We start from the raw sequence: 21,556 nt of genomic DNA, 5'->3' as shown, positions 1-21,556 counted from the left end.
CTTAGCTCACTTTCTCTAGTCATTATGTTTCAAAAGACAAATAAAGATATCACACCATTTCTCCTTCAACATATTTAGAGAATTAATGAGCTGTGAAATTAAATGAATTTTAATTCTGGAGCTGTCAATACTCATTTGGCCGCAAATGGTTCAGTGTGTCAGTTGCAGTGGTTTAGTTGAGTTATGTTTGGAAATGACACATTAACTGTTAATATACACTTCTAACATACAGTTTTTGCATTCAACATTAACAATAATTTCTTCCCTCTCTCTGTCACCCCTTCAGGTGGCTGTGAAGTAGACCTGGCTCGTTTTTCTGAGCTTGTCTGCGACATGGGTGGAATGCAGCAAGTGATGGACCTGAAAAAATGGAGCCGGCTGGCCGACCTGCTTCGCATTCCCAAATCAGCACAGGATCGTCTGGCCAAGCTTCAGGAGGCCTACCTCCAGTACCTGCTCTCTTATGACCTGCTCTCTCCTGATGAGCACTGTCAACTAGAGCAGGAGGTGCTAGGAGAAAAGGAAGTTCTGGAACGCAAGCGGGGACCCCTGGAGGGCCACTCGGATAGCGGCCAGCGGTCTCTGGTTCTTCCTCGTTTTGAACCCAAGAATGGACTCACCGGCCTTAACCACCGCAACGGCTTCCACAATCACAACAAAGAGCCAGACACCCAGCGACAGGCCGGCCGCCGCAGACTGTTTGCTCAGGAAAAGAAAGGGGGAAAAGTGGATAGTGATGAGGCAAAAGAGGAGGCAGAAGAGGAAGGTGTTCTCAGTGACCAGCACAAATGTATATACAAGGTAATAGAGGCACATACTGATAATAGCTCATCTGCAAGCTAAAGTTATTGTTTCCTTTCTGAAATGGCAGTATTATGTGTCAAACTTGTTTTATTCACTACATTCAGTCAGTCAGATTAGCAGATGTGCCATTTCCTCAGGTAATGAAGTGTTTAGAGAGAGCAAAAGGGCTCGCCACTGAGCTGCCAGAGAACGTGCCAGAATATCAAGCCTGATGTCTGTACACTGAACACAGTGCCACACCGCTGGGGAGTAAAGGAGGAAGGCTTAATATGTGATGTGTTTTGGGTTTTAATGCTGCCAATGTTGGCTCTGTGGTGTGTGATGGATGTGTCTCTGTGCTGTGCTCTGCATCACAGATCTAAGCTTGATTTCAGAGCTATGTATTTGTTCCTCAGACAGATTTACAGGTACAAAACATTGTAGATCTTTTACAAACTTTAGTGAGCTGTCTGCCTAGGCAATAGTTTAGATGTGTTTCTGAATTGAAGCAAAACTATGGTGCTTAGAGATATCTCATTCTGGCCAAAATTAGTCCCAGCACTTTTACTCAGTACTAAAACATGTCAATAGAAAATCCTTCATCTAATTTAAAACACAATTTCACCCAGCATTCGTGTTATGCATTTGTTGCGTTCATTAGAGTATTAAGTTAGCTTAGCAACTTGCTTGGATCTGACTGCATTAAGATAGACCATGTGAAAAGCACTCTTCATGTGAACCACACCAAAAAAATTTCACAGTTGATTCTCAGTTGCTGCCTAGGAAGAGTGTGAAAATTCAGTCACTCATGAGGTTTCATTTTGGTTTGTATGCTGCTCTAGAAGGTAGCTTGCTAATGTAGAAATTGAGGCAACTCGTTCAAATATGGGGCAGAACTTGTGTGGTTCTTGCGTTTTTGTGAGGACTGGTGGTAAAAGAAAGAGAGAACTATAACTGTGGGTGGGTATCGGTGAGAGTGTCTGTTTTGTGAGAGGGCTTTTTCCCAGGCCCCTCAGCTCCTGGTGTACGTGAAGCTGAGTTCTTAGCCATAGTCGATGTAAGGTGACTCCGTCTGCCTCTCTAGCCCTATAAAAATACCCCGCTGACTCTTATAGCACCCCGTCTGTCTGTCTGTGTGTTGTTGTCTGAGGGTAACACTCTCTGCTGGGCGGTACTGTGAGAGTGGGCCTCTTTACAGAATGGTGCCTGAATATAGGTCACAACTCAGCTTCACACACACATAGCACTTTGTTCATTTCCAGTGCGGTACCTGGCAATTGTCGTTGTCTATAGTTATCTGTGCTGTCATGCGGTTGACGAGTGAGTGTTTTTTTTTTCTTTTTTTTTCTCAGTTGTGTGTAGTGCTTAAGAAGAGGAAATAGACAACTTGTAGAACAATGAATGAATAAACTGCAACTCTTAGTTAAAAGTGTCAAAAAGCACATAATGTGCATTTAGCTGGACCAACACATAAATAACAGGTTTATATATACATATAAAGAACATTTAACATATATGTAATTGAGTCGTAAGCTTGTTTTTGAGAGCTACCTGGAGCGGTTACCTATTTGATTATTTTGCAATTTTTCTTACTGTGTACTGTTATTTGTTTATCTTTTTAACAGGGGAGATCGGTATCTTTGACCACCTTTTACAGAATAGCAAGAAATACTATGATGATGTGCTTCAACAAAGAGCCTGGGGCTGCTGATGTTGAGGTACACATACTTCCTGTATTTTAACCATTCACCAGATAAATGTGTACAGGTTTAGTATGTTACTTTTATTACTAGTGTAAAATGTTGATTCTGATCCTCATAGGTGACAAATATCCATGCTAAAAAAATTAAGTATTTCAGGGGGATATAGTCTAAAATAATAATAGCTGTTCTATTACTAATTGTCTTTTAAATAGCGTGCACTTTCCATGTTGGATGTTTTATAAGCATGTCCCATGACAGCTGTATCCTCGTTTTCTGTCATATTTCCTTGTTACCTTAATCCTGCCATTTTTCTTCATCTCCATCTGTCCTGCTTTTGTTTATATAGCAAGATTACTGGCGGATAGTGGAGCAGAGGGACTGCCATATAGCAGTGCATTATGGGAAAGTGGACACAAACACACATGGAAGTGGCTTCCCTGTTGGCAAGTCTGAACCCTTCTCCAAGTAAGCGTTGCATACATTTGAGATGAATTATAGGCATGATGGGAAGATGTGTTACTGTTTATAAAATTGAGGCTACCATAATCTCTCTTTCTCTCTCTCTTTCTCTCTCTCTCCTCCTCTCTCTCTATCTCCCTCATTTCTCTGTTTCGCTGTAGGCATGGATGGAACCTCACTGTCCTTCCCAATAACTCTGGATCCATTCTGCGCCATCTTGGTGCTGTGCCTGGTGAGTTCACTATTTTCGTCTGTAGCAGGAAGTACACTTCTCTGCACATCATATAAAGTTCCTTTGTTGAATAAGTCATCACCCTCTCTCTGTCTCTCTTTCTCTTGTTCAGGGGTGACTATTCCCTGGCTAAACATCGGCATGGTCTTTTCTACCTCATGCTGGTCACAAGACCAAAACCGCCTTCCATACATTGATTACTTACACACTGGTGCTGATTGCATTTGGTAAGGTTTTTTTTTTTTAGATACTCGGGCTACATTGACGTTAAAATAATTTGAACAGAACATTTGTCAAATTTGTTGTTAAGAGGAAAACCCCTTGAGATGTGACATCTCGTTTTTGAGGGGACCTCAAAGGACCACAAAACGTGCCCCTATAAAACGACATTGGGCTGTTAGACGATGTTCATATCAACATAGAATACTTACAATTAAATCGTTATTTACATTATTAAATTAATCATTTACATTATTATGATCTATATTATTATGTTACCACATTTGTTATATATATATATGTATATATATATATATATATATATGTGTGTATATATATATATATATGTGTATGTAAAAATACAGTAACATGAACAATGTATCCAGTCAGCAATATTAAATTTGTATGTATGTGTGTATATATATATATATATATATATATATATATATATATATATATATATATATATATAAATTGCTGACAGTGTATATATTAGTCATGTTACTCTGTTTTTACATAATAAAATGTTTTATTATATAATTTATTATTACTTAGTTATTTTAATTATTATTATTTTTGTAGTAATCTAAAAAATCTGAAAATATTTCAGAATAGAACAGAGCACTATGCAATTTTGCATTTTGTAAACATTTCTAAAAATGAATTTTGTTAATTCTTTTGGCACTTAATTTTAAATATTTTGATTCATTAAATGCAGAGTTGATTTAATAATATTTATATACTATTAAAGTATTTATTCATAATAATTTATTTAGTTTATAGTTTATTAATTTTGAGTTCACTTCTGTCCGTATATTTTCAGCTTTCATTTTCATGTACTTTTTTCTAATGTCTAAGGTTTTGTCATTTTTATCAGTTTTGTTCTATATAGCTTTTGTTTAATATTGTTATGCAGATTTATTTTTTTATTTTTTTCAGTTTTAGTAATTCATCAGATTCATTTCAGTTAATATTTTTCAGCTTTGTCAATTAACAAAAATAATTTTAGTTTGTTAACACTGATAACAGTCATATCAATGTAAAAGTGTTATGTTCTATCAATGTCTTTCTTTACTCCGCTGTATTATAAAGTGCTTCCTCTAGAGGGTGCTGTACTCTGTTAAACACTCCATTTATTACAGTGTGTATTCCACTCAGAATAGTGTCAGCTGTGTTTTTGATTTTGTTTTGGTTTTTTTACATGTATGACTCAACATGATAAAGCCAAGGCCGGTTTTTATGGCAACAAAGCTGGTTTAGGAGCCAGCAGACAGGGTTGTCCCCTTATGTCATCCAAACAATGACACTGACAGGAAGTTTTGCCTGTCCCATTACAGGTATTCTATTCCTGCTGAGGAAAAGACAAAGCTTGATAAAGTGGTGCATACACTGCTACAGGCCAACGGCACGCCGGGACTGGAAATGCTGGAGAAGAATGTTATGGTAAGATACTGGGAATAAAAATAACATTACCTTTTTGTGAGTCTGCTGACATTGCTTATTGAATGTAATGCTCTTGTACAAGGAACTCAGGAGTGTGTATTTCTCCAGATTTCTCCAGAGGTGCTTTGTCGCGAGGGGATTAAGGTCCACCGTACGGTCCAGCAGAGCGGGCAGTTCGTGGTGATCTTCCCCGGTGCGTTCGTGTCCAGGGTGTGCTGTGGCTACTGTGTGTCTGAAACTGTGCACTTTGCCACACCACAGTGGATGAACCTGGGCTACGAGGCTGCTAAGGTGAGACAATTTCACATTTTCCACATTCACCTGCAGGACAACATATAGACATTTACAAGATGTTTAGAAGACGCTCTACATGTTTGCACTTCTCTCGCAGGACCTGAAATGCAGGCACATAGCAAAACCCTTCTCTATGGAGAAGCTCCTCTACCAGATCGCCACAGCCGAGGCCAAACGGGAAAACAGACTTGTGCTTGGTACAATCTCATCTCTTCTCAAAGATCTCAGGTGAGCACTGCAAACCCATCCTGATGTGGAAACTGTGAAGTTATGATTTTTCTGAAATGACCCATATATATTATTATTATTATTATTATTTAGTGTGGAACGTTGCTGTTTGAGCATTTAAAATATCTGCAAAATTACATAGCACAAAGTCACTCCATTAGGAGAGTTATCTGTTATCAGTTAGCACTGTTTCTGAACTCCCTGAAATGCTCTATTGTAGTCTTGAGTTTTCTTCCGGGAACGTACACATCACAATATTCCTCATTTAAATAATTCCCACCCAAGACATGCACAAAAAAAGGGATGAGGCCTGGTTGAGGTGCATAAGTGGTTTGTTGAAACTTCCGGTTATGGTTAAAGGTGTGACATTTCCGAAACATGCTCAAAGCGGCATGTTTATAGTGAATACCAATCACAAACTGGTCCAGCTGACCAATAAGAGCATGTTGCGCTGTTCAGGAGGAGGGGCTTTATAGACACAGAAACTAAACGGAGTGTTACAGACAGACTGGGAAGAGAGGTGCTGCAATAATGTAACCCCATTAATGCAGCATTCGTATTTTTTGTCATCCTTTGGCTAGCATTACATGATATGATCACGCTCCTATTCATGCAAATGTTTTAATCTATTCAAGTGCCACAAGATAAGAGAGAACAAGCTGCCTGTGAATGTCCCGTCTATGTGACACACACACACACGACACTCAGAAAGACGCGTGCCCGTATCGTGCGTGCACATAGACGGTCGCCAGAATCGAGTTCGCTTGAACGAACAATAACACACAATTATGGCAAAATGTCAGTTTTGTCGACTATCCTCATAAGAGCAGTGTTAAATTAGTTAAATAAAGTCTTAAATGAACGTAAAGAGTTCCGCATGAGATCTGTGTCTCTGTCAGCATCGGCAGGTCTTAAAGTGACAGCAGCCACTAATTCTGTCAGTAAATAGTCTCTGCTATTGAAAAATTACTCGCTGCTATTGTCTAAAGAACCTTTGTAGCTTTAATAAGGATTATATGTAATTTATTTAATAATTCATGCTGTGCAGACTGTTTGATAACTTTATTCAATTTCTTATGTCCTACCTTTATTCAATTTCATATGTCCTACCTGTTAGACCGGTAGGAAGTGCACAGGTAAGTATGACATTTATTATGGGTTTATGTGAAGATTGTTTGAAGTTCACATTTTCAGGAGACATCAGTAGCTGTATTAGTATCAGTGATCCTGGCCTTCATTTATAAAAAAGATTCCATTAAACAAGTATTTAAAATGTACTGTCTTTGTTGTCTCTACATTAATTTGGAGATGAACTGTAAAATTATTAGATTACAACATATATATGAAAAACTTATAAAAACAAGTGTTTATTGTTATTTATCTAGTTAATTTTTTTAATCGATTGACAGCAATATATATATATATAAGCATGAAAAAGGGCATAATATGGCCTCTTTAAACATTATAACCAATGGCAAAGCAGTTGTGAAGAGAGTGTGCTGCTGTCCTACAGGAACATAGAGATGAAGCAAAGGCAGGAGCTGTATGAAGCAGGGCTGCTTTCCTCCGCACGCTACTGCACTCACGACAACAACCAATCGCCTGCTGACACCAGGAAGAAACCACGCAAGTGGCTGGCGCTGGAGTCATCCGAGAGACGCTGCCAAACGTGCCAGCACCTCTGCTACTTATCTATGGTGAGATTCAGTTAAGATTATATAGAGGGAATGCATTAACGTCACTTTCCCGCCGGAACACGCCCCCTCAGCCGGACTGAGTGGCAGAAGAGCAGCTGCGTGACTGGATTTAATAGGGGAAACTGCGAAAACGCAAGTAAAACAAACGATTATCAGTTTAAACTAAAGATTGGACTCAATATAGTGTTCCTTACAACTTACTAAAGACCCAGTGATCATGGATATTGACATGCAGCCAGGAATCGTGTTTCCTGACATTTATATGTGCCTGATTTTGACACCGGGGAAATACATACAGCAAATTTGCCTGTGAATGCTTTATATAAATACAATATAGGCAGGTCTAAATCCAGGTTATCACTTATATCAATGTAATATATATCATCATATCGTCTAGACTTAAAACTTGTATAGTTTTTTTGTCCGTGTTTATTTAAAAATGTCAAATTATACAGAATATACAGTGGTAAATATTTGATTGATGAGTTGTCACTGCAATATATAACAATACAATATATAGAGAATGATTTTACCACTAAATTCAGCATATTGACACAAAAATGATAACTGCAAATCCACCTTTCGCTGCCTGGAGTCCAGTTGTTTCTATGAATTGCAGCGATCTATTTGCTTCTCTGTTCTGTAGCTTTATGTAGTCTGTAAAAATATACCTCATATTTCTTGTCAAATCTAGTTGTACAGTCAGTCTCAAAGCTCTTTCCCGTTTTAGACGCGTTTTGTGTATTTTTCCGCAGCATTCACGCTGAAAACCAATGCTGCCGCTCAGTCTTTTTGCCACTTAGTGGGCGTAACCGCAGTCACTCCGGCCAACGGTGACGTCACGCGCATTCCCTCTATTGGACTGTAGAGCTCAGTGTAGTTTATACTATACCAACAAACTAAGGCTCTGTCCTAAATTTGAATGTTTGTTTTGTGTTTTTAAAATTTGAAACCATCACAAACTCCCAAATTAGTCCATATAAGCCCAAAAACATTTCTATCATAGTATACTGTATCATCTCGGCACATTTGACAGCCCTATTGTCAATATACTGTGATTTGGGATGTACTAATTAATTTCTCATATGCTATTTAGAATCAATAGTATGCTTATTGGGTCATAGTGTTAAAACTATACTGTACTTTAGCAGTCAGTACAGTCTATACTATAATGATATTAAGGTCCTGTCCCAAATTGCTCTCTAAACACTCGCGGTCTTCCTGCAATCTGCACTTTCGTGACATAACGCCTCTTTGATTGTCGGGAAGACACCTTAAATCACAAATAGGACACCCAACGGTCTCATGGACTCTCAATGAACACCGGCACTCGACAGCCGTTTCAAGTCCACAAGACCGAAACTGTGTAAGAAGTGTGCTATTTGGGACAGGGCCCAATACTTTAGTGCTTTGTATGGTCTATACTAGTCATTCTCAACCAGAGGGCCAGGCGCTAATGTTAACATTTTCCACAAATTTTAATTTTAAAATGATTAAAAATAAGACGAAGCTCAAACATCTCAAATGCAATATAAAGATCACATTTTATTTCTTATTTTAATGTTTTCCCTCTATAACTCTCATTTTTGGTTCTCAAGGTCTTGGAAAAACCTGGATATACAGTACAAGGAAATGTTAAAAGTGTGATTTCTAAACCATGTAAATGAATAAAACCTTCTAAAGGCATGGGCATTTTTATAATGAATATAGATTTGTTCAGTTAGACGGTTTGTTGAGCTCTAAAATATTTTATAGAGAAGAATTTGCTCAAATTAAAATGAGCAGTTTTGTCATTAATAGCAGAAATATTTTGAGGGCCTTTTTAATGTTGTCTTTGACAATGGGTGGCCTTGGAGTCAAAAGGGTTAAGAACCCCTGGTCCACAATTCATACATGTTATATTAACCATTTAAATATATACTGTAGTGCTCTATAATATTATTTTTTCTTAGTATACTGTAAAACACTATTTTAATTGCCATAGTAGTATATTTGTCCATGTGCTTTATGTATCTTTTGTAGAATTTGTCATTGTTACTGTGTTGTCAGACACTTCTATAGTTCAGTCATAGCTGTAATTTACTCCCAGTGCTGATAATTCACTTTCAGTCTTCGCTAACACGAATTACTGAGCGTTTAAAATGAGTTATGATCTAATGTAGCTAATGGTTGTTGTTAATTCCTGCAGGTAGTGCAGGAGAATGAAAATGTTGTTTTCTGTCTGGAGTGTGCGCTGCACTATGTGGAGAGAAACAAAAGCTGCCGTGGCCTCAAGATGATGTACCGCTATGATGAGGTAAGACCACATGACCAGAAGCACACCTGCAGGTGGCGCTGTTGTGATGCTTTTGTTTAGAGGACCCTCAAGGGTTCTAACTGTAGGGAGAGCCGGGACGGTTGAAACACTTTTCAGATAAAATTTCTCTTAGTATCATGTGTTATTCGGTAGAAACATAGAATGATTTAAAAAAAAATGTACTTTGAATGGGAGTTGGGCTTTGTTTCAATCGTCCCTCCAGAGCAGGACAATTGAAACACAGGGGTGGGACGGATGAGTTTAAACGGTAACTATTCATCTATTTCTTGTTTTTATGACCAATACCTGACAAGTAACTTATGTACATATTGTTAAAAAACATATTTGTTAATTTATTTTCATTTTAAGGTTCATATTAACATTTTTGTTCTGTCGCCCAATAAACAATCGGCGATAAGCCTTTGCGCATTTTGCGTAATCCTTCTAATAGGCTATTTTGAAGAAGACAGACAAATCCGTTTACAATTAATTCTTACATTTATTCCTTGAGTCATATTGAGTGATTTAGTCATATTGAGTGTTTTCCTATGACCAGGTTTAACTGGCACAAATCACTGTTTCGACCTTCCCGACAGCGCCTCCAGCCATTTAAACCTGTTTTGTCCTTAAACTAAAAAACTCTGATATTATACACTTAAGGGTGTGATGCAGTACTAATACACCTGCTGTATTATTATTACAATGGCACATGAAACAATAAATACAACTTGTCAGTCAAAAAACAGTACCGCACGAAAGATTTCACTAACCACACTCAAAAACAGCTTTCCGGCTCTAACTTTAAAACGACAAGACGTAAAGAAGAAATGTTTTCGCGGGTCTGATAGGCATTGCGTGCTGTACGTGCCGACGAAATTTGACGTACATAACGTGAGTGGTTTTCAAGAAAATCTCAATGTTTCATCCGTCCCAGGTTTCAATCGTCCCGGCTCTCCCCTACTGTTGATGTCCCTTCATACAATTTTTAATTAATCACTGTGGCTCAATTTTGAAATTGGAATTTTTTTTTTCCTCAAAATAATACGTTTCAATCTCTGAACAATAAGTTTCTTGCTCACACCAGATTTGAATTTCCTATTAATTTAAGCAAAATGCATGCGATTTGGCACACGTGTGCAAAAGAGTAAGTCCAAATATCTACAATTTGCACACTTACTAAACGGTTTGCTGATCAAGTTTATTTTCAGTGAAGTTGTCATAACTCTTCACAACTTTTAAAGTCTTTTATCGTAAGAGTGATCGCTAACTATAAACAAAAAATAGAAAAACTTTACGCTTTCTCTTCATCCTCGTCCTGCTTATTGCATGAACACCAAATCACGGGCTTCCACAGTTTCCACACTTTTGCGCATGTGTGTCAGCTCGAGACCTTGAACAATTCACACTCAAATCTGATATTGGCCACATTTAAAGAAACAATACATCAACAATAAATCAGGATTGAGCTCTAAGGCTTGCAGTGTTTTTCATCATGGTCTCTCATTGTGTTTGTGTCCTGTGTGGTCCTCAGGAGCAGATCAACAGTTTGGTGAATCAGGTGTGTGGTAAAGCCGTGGTGAGAAGCGCGGCAGACGGCGTTAACGGCTTCAGCCCCATCAAACCGCCAGGCAAGCGCGGCCCCCGCAAGAGAGCCACTGTGGAGCTGTCCCTGACCCACCTGTCTAAAAGTGCCGCTGCTGCCGTCTCGTGAGGAACGCCACCCGGTTGCCTACGTCAACCAATCCATTTTCCTCTCCCTCTCTTCCTTTCGTTTCGGTCTTTTATCAGCCTCATAGCAGGGCAGAGTTTCCTGTGTTGAAAGCAGGCTGCCTTTTTTTGCACTAGCGCACTAGTTTTGATTCACCAGATGTTTGATAGCATTAAGAGACATGGTCCCAGGTGTGCATTTCACTGACAGGTGTGAGTATGATGTCATCTTTTCTGCCTGGACCCTCTTCCCCCTCGCCTTCGGCCCCATTGACTGCACACATGCTCCTCCTGAACTGTGAACCTTGGGACAGATGGGTGTTTCTCTCCTCAATTTTCCTGGCCCCTTTCCTTTGAATGTTGGTGCTTGATGGAGCTGCCCAATAATGGTTTTGTTTTGTTTTGTTTTTTGTTTGCTTTTTGTTTTGTGTTTGTTTTTGTTCTGTGTTTTGTTTTTCGTTTTGTTTTATGACATTTGTTTTGATATCAATAAATTTACTCCCCATGCAGCTCCTCTGCGGAAGACGCAGCTCTAAAGATGGTAAACACTTGAAATTTGTCTTGTTTTAATGTGTTTTGTAAGAGGAAGTACTGTGTTTTTTTATTTTATTTCATCTGCTTTTCATTTCACACTTTCCTCTGTGGATTCGGGGAACGGTGGTTTCCATGGCAGCGGGTCGGGCTGTACTTGAGGAAGTGGGTGTAAGGGAATGAACGAGTGGGTTCCGTCCCGGTAGTGAGAGGGGTTTCTCCCAAGCTGACGCTTACGAGCGATAACTGTGCCTGATGTTTAGCGGGGAGATCCTTCTTTATTTTTGGTGCTGGTTTTTTCCCCTCCTTTTATTGTATATCAATACAAAAATGTAATAAGAAAGAAGTGCTGTCCGCTAGCCTTCTTATCCCACAGGACGGAAGAGCCCAGTGGCTTTTTCCGCTTCTAGATGTGCAATCGTGTCAACATTCCATTCTTCCAGACTTTCATCTGTACCAGTCAACATTAATTATTATATTATATTATTGTAATTATTATATTTTGTGTTTTTGCCTTTTTTATTTGATCTTTTGTTCTGATGTGCTATCTCAAGGTAGAGCCACTATTCAGAGGGTGTAAAATGTGAAATGCAAGTCCAAGGTTTTTCTTTATTTTATTATTATTGTTGTTTATTTTTGTTGCCTTTTCATTTTGCAGAAGTATCATTGATTTAAAGAAACTTAAGAAAATCACCTTTTGTACATAATCCTGTAAATGTCTTTAATACTTGAGCCTTTGTTGGAGTGACAGAAGGAAAGGATAGATAGATGGATGATGTCAGATGAAGAAAAGCCTTACATTTCAGTTTCTTCAGCTGTGGGAGTTTGATGCATACAGGGTTGCTCTGGTAATGTGTATACATTTTAAGTGCTGCTTACATCACTGAGGACTAAGATAAGGAGTTGCGATTTCCCCCTAGTTTTGTTTTTTAGGTTTACTTTTTTAAAGAAAAGGGAAAATACTTTCACAAAAAAAAAGAAAAAAGGTTTTTACATTTTCATTACTGAAAATTCAACATTGTAGTAGCTACTCATGTTGCACTGAGCTTGCCAGTGGTGACTGTCAAGGAAAAAAAAAAACTATAATTCAGTTTGTTGGTTGTTGTCCTTAACAGAAGACTGAACTGTTTTAGGAGTATTTAATGAAAACCAAGTCTGGTGTTTTCAACAAAAAATGGCGGTTGTCAAGTTTTTATGGCCTTACAGTGTATTTTACTCAGACTTTTTTGCTGTTTTTGGTTCCTTTTTCTACAATATGAGAGATTTGCTCACGGTCAGGCGAGTTAATTTATTAGCACTGCGTCTCAACTCTTCCTCTCACGGTAAACTATTTCGTGTGGGTTATATTGCCAGTTTTATTTTGTTTTATTTTGTTTTTTACTTTTTCAATTTGTACTTAAGGTTTAATAAAAACTCATGGACAATTCACTGTCAGTGTGTCTTCATTACTGACTTTTATACTGGTTTAAAGGGGAATGTTTTTTTGTCCAAAAAATGATTTTACTGATTAACCACATTTAAAATACATTTACAAATAACAATTATTAAAAATAATGTTATTATATATACAAATAATACTACTTTAATACTTCTTTAAAATATTCAATTAAAAAACTATTTAGTACTACTAGTATTAGTAGTAGTAAAATAAATAAAAATAATTTGTCTTTATTAAATTATTTTATACATTATTTAGTCATTGTATTAATGAATTGTTGTCATACTCTTTAAATCTATTTAGCATTACTTGTATTAGTTACTATTATTACTATAGTTATAATAGTAATAACGATAATGAGAGTTAAGATAATTAAATTCATTCAAATATTTTTACATTTATATTATTTTTATAAAAAATTCTCTTTTATAAGTATTTAGTAGTGGTTTTAATCTATTTTAACACTTTAAAAGTCAAGGATCCATAAGTGATTTTTAAACTGAATTTAAATGTTACAATTTTAATTTTGTTAATTTTAATTTAGGTCCTCTACATGTCCACATTATGTTCCCTGGTGTAGAAATATGCTGACAATTTGAAGAACTGAAGCTCGACTCTGAGCTTAAATGTTGGTATTTTTAATGAAAGTTGTACTCTGGTGAGCCCGAGGCCTCTAAAGCATTATTGATTTTATACACGAGACAGGCATGTACCTCATAAAATGCATAACAGTTTTAAATACATTTTTGAACATTTGTTATCTGAACCCTTTTTAAAAGCTGGAAATACTCCAGATCTGGATTTACAATATAGAAACCAAATTGACTAAACTAGTTTGAGTGAAAGCCATATAACTAGATTAGTAGTGTGCATTTTTTATATTGCTGTCACTGACAACAATGGCACAGAGGGGCAAACAGTAGACCAGCAATATGCAGTGAACGTCCCAACAGAATAAAAGAGATTTATTGATTTGTGAGGGCAGGCACAGGATCGGGCTTATACTGCACAGCACAAAGAACTTCTTTACAAAAACCAAAAGGGTGTCATAAAACACAAATGTGTACTCTTCCTTTTGACGCAAATGACCAGCACACCGCTAAATTACATCACTTCCACTTAGTCTGTCCTTCATCCTCTGTGTTTTCAGGATGAGCAACTGCTCTCACAGTTCTTGATTGGCCGGTTTTGTTCTCTTTCGAGTAACCTGGCATCCTCCTCCACCTCTTCTAGATCTGGCTGGACGACCAGAGAGCCACGGTTGGCTGCTTGATCCCTCTCATCATCTTCATCATCATCATCATCATCGTTATACTCCTCTTCCCCCGCCTCCGTGTCTTGGCTGGCTGAGTCCGTGCAGGTGGAGGACAGCGATGCGAGCTTGTGTCTTAGGTCGGCCTGTGTGGGCACCTGAAGAGTGATCTCAGAGTTGAATGACTCCACATCTGGACCTGACAAAGAATCATACAGACAGGAAGAACAAAAGGGATTAGAATGCAAATTTCTCTTTAAAAATGAGACATTGGTCTGACAACATTAAGGGTTCTGAGAGACAGGAGATCTGTTCTAAAACCTTGTAAGCTGCCTACCACTTTGTCCATTGTAACAGAAGTCACATTAGAGAAAAGTCCATTCTCATTAAAATATCGATGCATGAAGCATTCTTATTCAGTGGTCTCTGTCAAACCAAGTAGCTTTATACGGGTAAACCCGGCAAATTTGCGTGTTAAAAGTTAAACAAACAATGTGGGGAAAAAATCATATTAGCCTACGTGTCCCTCACGCAAAATTCCTTATCGTGTAGATTCCTGATAGCATGACTGCATTTCGCCACTGGAATTTTAGCAGCTCAAAGATAAATGTGACCGCACATTAAAGGTCCTTGCACACTGAGTCCGAAATTCTTGTCCGAAATTTTCGCACGTTAAAAAATAAGTACGACCTCACGTTGTGTCAATCACGTTTGCACAGTCCGTCATAAAAAAAATTATTATCTGCGTTTTCGCACCCTTACCAAGGATTTTGACGTGTTTTGACAATTCAGAGCCACCAAATGATGAATAAGAAAAAATGCATACGAAAATTGAGGCATCATAGGTGAGACCCCACTGTAAAAAAATAAATTAAAATAGTTGCTGCCTTAAAGTCATCATGGAATCAAATTTTACTATTCGTATTTTTATATGTAATATTGTAGTGTTTATTATAAATGATTTATCTGTGCACTTCATTATTTCTAAAAAAATTCGTGTACCCTTATAATCTTTAATCAAATACGTTACCCTTCCCTCCCCCCTCGAAACAACTTCTCTTCTCTTCCGGTCATCTTGGTTCGTGGGAGGCTCATATAAATGGGGTGATTCCTTCCGGAAAATTTGGCTCCTCGTTCTCATCGTCGGGTTCCTCAATTAAAAATGCTTCATGGGAGGGTAACGGTGGTGAGTCCGGTGGAGAGAAATCCTCCACAACTGACTGTAAACTGGCATTCAAATCTCCCTCCATTTTGTTAGCAACGGCCAACCTCCAACGATCCAATCAATTCCCTAAGGAGAAATCAAGCCCCGCCCTACATTTTTTTTCTAATTTCAGAAGCCGTTTCACTCGGATATCCACCTTATTCCTGACGACCTTACTGCGTTTTGAATTATGGGTGGCACTTCCGGTTTGGGGAACTTCCATACAAAAAGGCTGAAACGAATCATTTCAAATCATAAGTTTGCCCTTCAAATAAAGCTGATCCGTCAGTTTGACTGGATGAGCTGTCAATTTTCCTTCATGATTTATTTTCAGACATCATGAGAATAACGTTATACTTGGTATTTTAACGTGACATGTTATAACAAGAATATCTATGGCAAGAGCTCTTTTCAGTCGCTGCTTTCTTTTCCTCATGATGATTTTTACTTTTTCCTTTGCAATCCGCTGTAAAAGTATGAAAAAGTACAACATATACGGCACATTTGTGGTCTGTTCTCCCGAATTTAATTTACGTTAATAATTCACTGGAATGCACGAAGAATCTCTCGTTATTTTCCTCAAATCCTCACGTTTCTTTCCAGGTTTGTTTTCACAGGTAAATGCAATTTATAATCTGTCAAAATGACGGAAATCACTTTGATATAGTGTCACGTAATGCTGAAGTTAATGAACATTTTTGATTAAGGCCTGTTATACAGATATATATTTGCCTACTACAGTGATATTTACCAAAGACTCGCACTCTTGGGGCTATTTTTGGTCTGTTGTTGACCTTGTTGATTCTTTTAAACTTTTAAATTTCATTTAATGTTCGATGGTTGAAGGGCGAGTCGATTAATGTCATCTCATTGTGACACTTTTTTAACGTATTGCGTTCATAGAGCGAGCCTTTCACTGATTGTTTACAGCTTAACGGAAGTTACACCCATAATTCGCGCAAAGCGTCATGGGGCGTAGGAATAAGGTGGATACGTCACAGTAAGGAAAAAAGGACAATCTCAACTTCCGTTTCTTGACGACTTTAAATGTATAAGTACAATCAACTTGGATGTTTAAGTTATTTCTACTTAAATAACATTAAACTGACTTTTAAATTTTAGTTGAATCCTGTATAACAAAAAAAGTTGAAAATTGTTTAACTATTAAAGATAAAGATAGCTGCATAAGTAGATGGTAGACAGCAAGCCAGTGCACTTGTTTTTGGAACAGGAAGTCAGTGTCCTCATGTTGCCTGTATCATCCAGAGAACTTGGCTTTTAATGCAGCTCAGTGTAATTAGCGAGAATTGTAAAACCTGTTTGGTCTTCTCTGGATGCAATCAAACATTACAGACATCATCTAAGTGTGTTCTGCTGACGGTAGCAGTAAATGTCAGCATTAATTTAATGGTATCTCAACATCAGTGAAGCTAAAGAGTTCTTTAAACATAAGGAAGGACGCCACATCAGGAAGCCATATTTGTCATTAGCTAAGAGGGGTTTAGATCTATAGAACTCAATCAGGCTCCACTTGAAAACCAAAAAAGGACAAAAACACATACAGAGAGAGTAAATCTATAGATTGATGATTGTGAAATGTCACTGTATTTATACCCAGCATCGGTGAGGCTACGCTGTTGTCCTCGCCACCAGAGTTGAGAAAGACATCCAATGCCTCGTGGTCAGACATATCCATCAGATCCATTTGCTCCAGCATGTCCACGTTCACCTCCATTGATGACATGCTTCCTATTGTCTCTGAGAACCAAAGGACGAGCAACAGCATCAATAACTGCTCACTTCAACTCACACTTCAATCATTATTATGTATCAAGGTATTGAGTCCAGGATGAATGCTACAAGGAGTTCCCATTTCTGCGGACATAGTTCTTGAGTCAACTCTTGTCAAATAGAACAGCAAATTTGGTTATGTCAGATCTCATCTGATCCACTGAGCTATGTCCTGGATTCGTCACCTTGCAGTCATGTCGACTCCGTGATGTCATTAGCACATGCTTCACAAACACAGACTGCGGCGTGAGGCATGCCCATCACATGTGCGTGTGTGAGCGTGAGCGTGACATCAGTAAGCAGAGCGGTGAACTGCGTACCTCAAGGTTGTGTAAGATCGCAGCGGCACAGGGAGATGGACAACAAAGAGAGAGACATATTAGCTCCCCTTTTACAGTACTGACACACAAACACAACTGCACACTCATACACTCAGTCTGTGTCACACTTTGACAGATATTCCACCAAAATACTATTCCAACACAATTCTAGTCCATACTCAAAAAATAATACCCTTTAAAATAAAGAAGATTGACATATTCTCACTTTGCTGCCCTTATCCCCGCATTCTTAATGATCTACTGGCCAATCCTAGCCTCACCTTCGTTATTATCCGCTTGATGATCCAAGCCGTGCCTTATTAAGTACCCACTGCCTTGTTCCTATCTTCTTTATGACCTGATGGCCAATCCTATCCCCGCCTTCTTAATGACCAGCTGGCTGATCCTTACCTCACTTTCTTAATGACCCACTGGCTGATCCTAGCCTATGGGTGTAAAACTCAGTTCCTGGAGGTTTAGCTTCAACTCTAATTAAACGCACCTGATCCAGCTAATCATATCCTTTCAGGCTTATTTATAAAACTTCAGGTCTGTCTTTTGGAGCAGGGTTTGGAACTAAACTCTGCAGGGCTGTGGCCCTCCAAGAATTGAGTTGTGTACCCCAATCCAAGCCCGTTTTCTTTATGAGCCTAGGGATGATCCTTTATGACACACTGGCTGATCCTAGTCCCTCTTTTCAATTACCTGCTGGCCATTTATAGCCTGCCTTTTTTATGACCCACTGGACGATCCTAGCCCCGCCTTCTTTCTGATCCGTTGGCTGAGCCTTGCCCCTTCTTTTTAATAACCCCACTTGGCTGGTCCTAACCTTGCCTTCTGTTTGACCCGATAGCAGATCTTCTCTCTGCCATTTGAGGGGCTGTTTGCATGACAACGTTTTCAACTAAAAACATACAACTTTGAATACATTTTGGTCGTTCATTTACACGACAATGACGTTTTGGTGGCCTGAAAACGCAAACGTTTGTAATCTGCTTTCAAGCGGCAAGTTTTCAAAAACAATCTCTGTGTAAAAAACAAAAACACTAATCTCTGAAGGCGATGATGTCATGCACATGCGTAATTTACATGTTCAGTCTATGGTGTTTCATCGCCATCTAATGGCCTGGCAGCAGAATACAGGGTTTTTAGTTGTTTTCTCTAATCCATGTGAAAGGGCATCGTTTTGACAATGGTGTCATCTGTATGCGGAAAACTCAAATGAAAAACTTAAGCATATCATTGTCGTTTAAACGTACCCTAAGTCATCTACTGGTTGAGTGATCTAGTCCCACCTCGTTAGTGACCTAATTAACTATCCTAGCCCCGCCTTCTTAATATTCTGCTGGTTGATCTTAGCCATGACTTCTTATTGACCAAATGGCTGATCGTAGCCTCGCCTTCTTTATGACCCAATGTCTGATGTTAGACCTGATTTCTCAATAGGTGTTTAACTTCTGCTGGAAAGATTTGCCTCTTGCAGTCGGTGACGAGTTGAAAACTGAACCGAAGTCGAACACTTTCTGTTTCCCATAGTGACGATTGCACAGTGTTTGTGTACTGTATCACAGACAAAATGGATTAAAATGGATTAGACCTAAAATTTGTCAGGTTAACATATGTTTGAATTTTACATATAGAAACCAGAATCACATTTCATCCAGTAGGTATCTACTGCATAATACATTGCCTGTATGTACAAGAAGGTCAAGATTTCAAACTGTATGATTTCAATACCAAAAAAGTGGAGTCTATATTTATATCAGTTTTATTTTGATCAGTTATTTATTCAGTTTTTGCTGGTATAAAAATGCAGATTTGTGAGCAGCAGCAGAACAGAAGGTGTCAGAATAAACATAAAACCAATGTCATTGTTGTCATCAGTAAATCTGCACAATATTTGTGTGGCCACTCTGGAGAAACTGCAGCATCTGAACCAGTCCAAGACTTTCAAATCATTTTGGTGGTACTTTGATGGCATACATCTCAGTGACAGTGTCAGCGCTGTCTCAAGTCGGACAAATCCCCGCCTTTCTATCCTTCCATTTGCTTTTTCAGTATAGTTTATCTACCATTATTAGCATTACCCATTGGACTTGTTGTTCCAACTCCCTTCTGCTGTTTTTGGACATTACCATGCACCATGTGTCTCCTGAGTCATTTTAGACAAATTAAACGGGTGGAAGATGAAAGCAACACTTCAGGGCTGGGAACAGCTTTCCCAATCGAATATGTTGGGTGCTTTGGAGCTGGCACTCTTATTTGTAATAATGACAGCTAAGTTTTTTGTACCAGATCATCTAAAGAGACATTTCACAGGGAAATAAAAAGGTATGTTAAATTGTACATAGGGATAGAGCATATGTACATGAGCATTTTGCTAAACAGCATCTGCTTGTATTAGTGTCTGGCACATTTTGATCTGGTTTAGGTTTGAGGCGAGAACTTGGGCATAGCTCACCTCTTCTCTCCGTAATCTGTAGGTATCCTGTGGACAGGTAGTGTTCCATGTCCTGCTGAAAAGCCTCTTCAAAGAACTTTTGCCTGTCCTTCAGTTTTACCTGTGGCTGGACAGGCTCCGTCTCCGGGACTCTCTGAGCATGCTCCTTCTCCGCTGTGATTGGAGGACAAGAAGAAAGAGGTGATAAATGTTAGTCAACAATGCAGGATATTAAGAGTTTAGGGATGTAATCTAGCATTTCAAAAGACTTGCATTAAACGCATAACCCTGTCATAAAAAGTGTCAAACTGGTATCAGAGATGGCTTCAAAGGATATAAAAATAAAGGTTCAGATTAAATCACAAGTTTTTTTGTTTTTTTTGGAGCTACAACCATGAGGCAACATTCTGAAAATGCAAACTGTACACTGTGTGCTTTCCCAAGAGCATGCTGGTCCGGACAGTACAGCGGGGGGTTGTCAGTGCTGTCCAGCAGTGATTTTCAGATCTCTGCTCAGCTTGAACTGAATCACGATCAGCATATTCACAGGTAAAGAGGTTTTCTCCTGACCGGACATAACTAGCCCACATTTCCTAAAATTAGGTCTGGCAATCATATGCCCCCTTGACTGTGCTATAGAATTTACTGTAAATCTTGCTGACGGGTCTAATGATTATAATAATAGCTGAATAGCTTTTTTTTTATTTATTAACATTTTATATTAATATTTTATATATAGACCTATTAAAGGTGCAAACAGTAGTTTGGGGCTAATTTAAATAGATTTACACATTAAGAAACATGGTGTTTTTGTGGAGAGGTATCTGAATGGTGTAAACTCATATGAGTTGAAGACTGTACTCATAATAGTTTCCTAAAAAAGTTTATTTATTTTTATACAGGGTCGATGCGTCGGCCTCCTTAATGTATTTTGCCATGGTGAAATGACATAACCCGCAGTGTTTCACTAAATGTCAGAAAGAATCCTCACACTTTGCTGTTATGTAAAAATTAGACATTGAAAACGCATATTATCGTACCAGTGGAGACAACGAGAGAATGAGTACCTGTACTACTTAAGTTAATAAAAGTTAAAAAGTTAGAAGCCTGGATAAGACTGGATAAAAAAGAACGACCCTACACATCGCTACACCATACGTTTGGTGGAAAGATTTGACAAGAAGATCTTGAGAGGTGATGCGCAAGCTGCATCTGTTTTGTTGGATATAGATAAGGGAATTAATTATTGTGTAGACGGTTCTCTAAAACTCAGTTCACCAGGGCAGTGCAGCGTCTAACACCATTGCGGTTGTAGCCTACATGGAAAAACTAGCTAAACAACTACTAAATGTACCTTAAATAACAAAGAAATGCAATAAATAATAACAAAAAGATGTAAGAACAAAAAGAACAAACCTGTGACTGCAAGTTGAGTCATCAATAAGAAAAAGACTGTAAATTGTCTGCTAAGAGATGTTTGTCAACTTACAGTACTCTAGAGTATAGAGTATATAGCGAA

At 38.3% G+C, this 21,556-nt stretch overlaps 2 protein-coding genes across 3 annotated transcripts in view; one reads left to right on the top strand and one right to left on the bottom strand.

Annotated features, from left to right (window-relative positions):
• The window catches only part of jarid2b (jumonji and AT-rich interaction domain containing 2b), a 123,326-nt gene extending 110,310 nt beyond the window's left edge, over positions 1-13,016 (top strand). The window contains exons 8-18 of the mRNA XM_077196465.1: positions 287-801; positions 2,409-2,501; positions 2,833-2,951; positions 3,107-3,177; positions 3,290-3,404; positions 4,734-4,839; positions 4,948-5,130; positions 5,231-5,361; positions 6,875-7,058; positions 9,247-9,354; positions 10,886-13,016. Coding sequence (XP_077052580.1) covers positions 287-801; positions 2,409-2,501; positions 2,833-2,951; positions 3,107-3,177; positions 3,290-3,404; positions 4,734-4,839; positions 4,948-5,130; positions 5,231-5,361; positions 6,875-7,058; positions 9,247-9,354; positions 10,886-11,065 — 1,805 coding nt within the window. The 3' untranslated portion in view covers positions 11,066-13,016. The remainder of the gene's footprint in view (positions 1-286; positions 802-2,408; positions 2,502-2,832; positions 2,952-3,106; positions 3,178-3,289; positions 3,405-4,733; positions 4,840-4,947; positions 5,131-5,230; positions 5,362-6,874; positions 7,059-9,246; positions 9,355-10,885) is intronic.
• Positions 13,017-13,963: 947 nt separating this feature from the next.
• The window catches only part of dtnbp1b (dystrobrevin binding protein 1b), a 49,440-nt gene continuing 41,847 nt past the window's right edge, over positions 13,964-21,556 (bottom strand). Inside the window, exons 2-4 of one of the 2 annotated variants that reach the window (XM_077196466.1) lie at positions 20,059-20,211; positions 17,101-17,244; positions 13,964-14,481 (exon numbers count right to left, since the gene is read on the bottom strand). In XM_077196466.1, coding sequence (XP_077052581.1) covers positions 14,177-14,481; positions 17,101-17,244; positions 20,059-20,211 — 602 coding nt within the window. In that variant the 3' untranslated portion in view covers positions 13,964-14,176. The remainder of the gene's footprint in view (positions 14,482-17,100; positions 17,245-20,058; positions 20,212-21,556) is intronic. The other variant, XM_077196468.1, reaches the window with a different exon arrangement.

Source organism: Siphateles boraxobius, unplaced genomic scaffold (genome assembly GCF_051911475.1).
Source record: "Siphateles boraxobius isolate OS27281-9 unplaced genomic scaffold, OSU_SipBor_1 35, whole genome shotgun sequence".
NCBI classification, from domain to species: Eukaryota; Metazoa; Chordata; class Actinopteri; order Cypriniformes; family Leuciscidae; genus Siphateles; species Siphateles boraxobius.
Note: the sequence above shows the minus strand (reverse complement) of the source record. Positions and strands in the feature narration are given on the sequence as shown.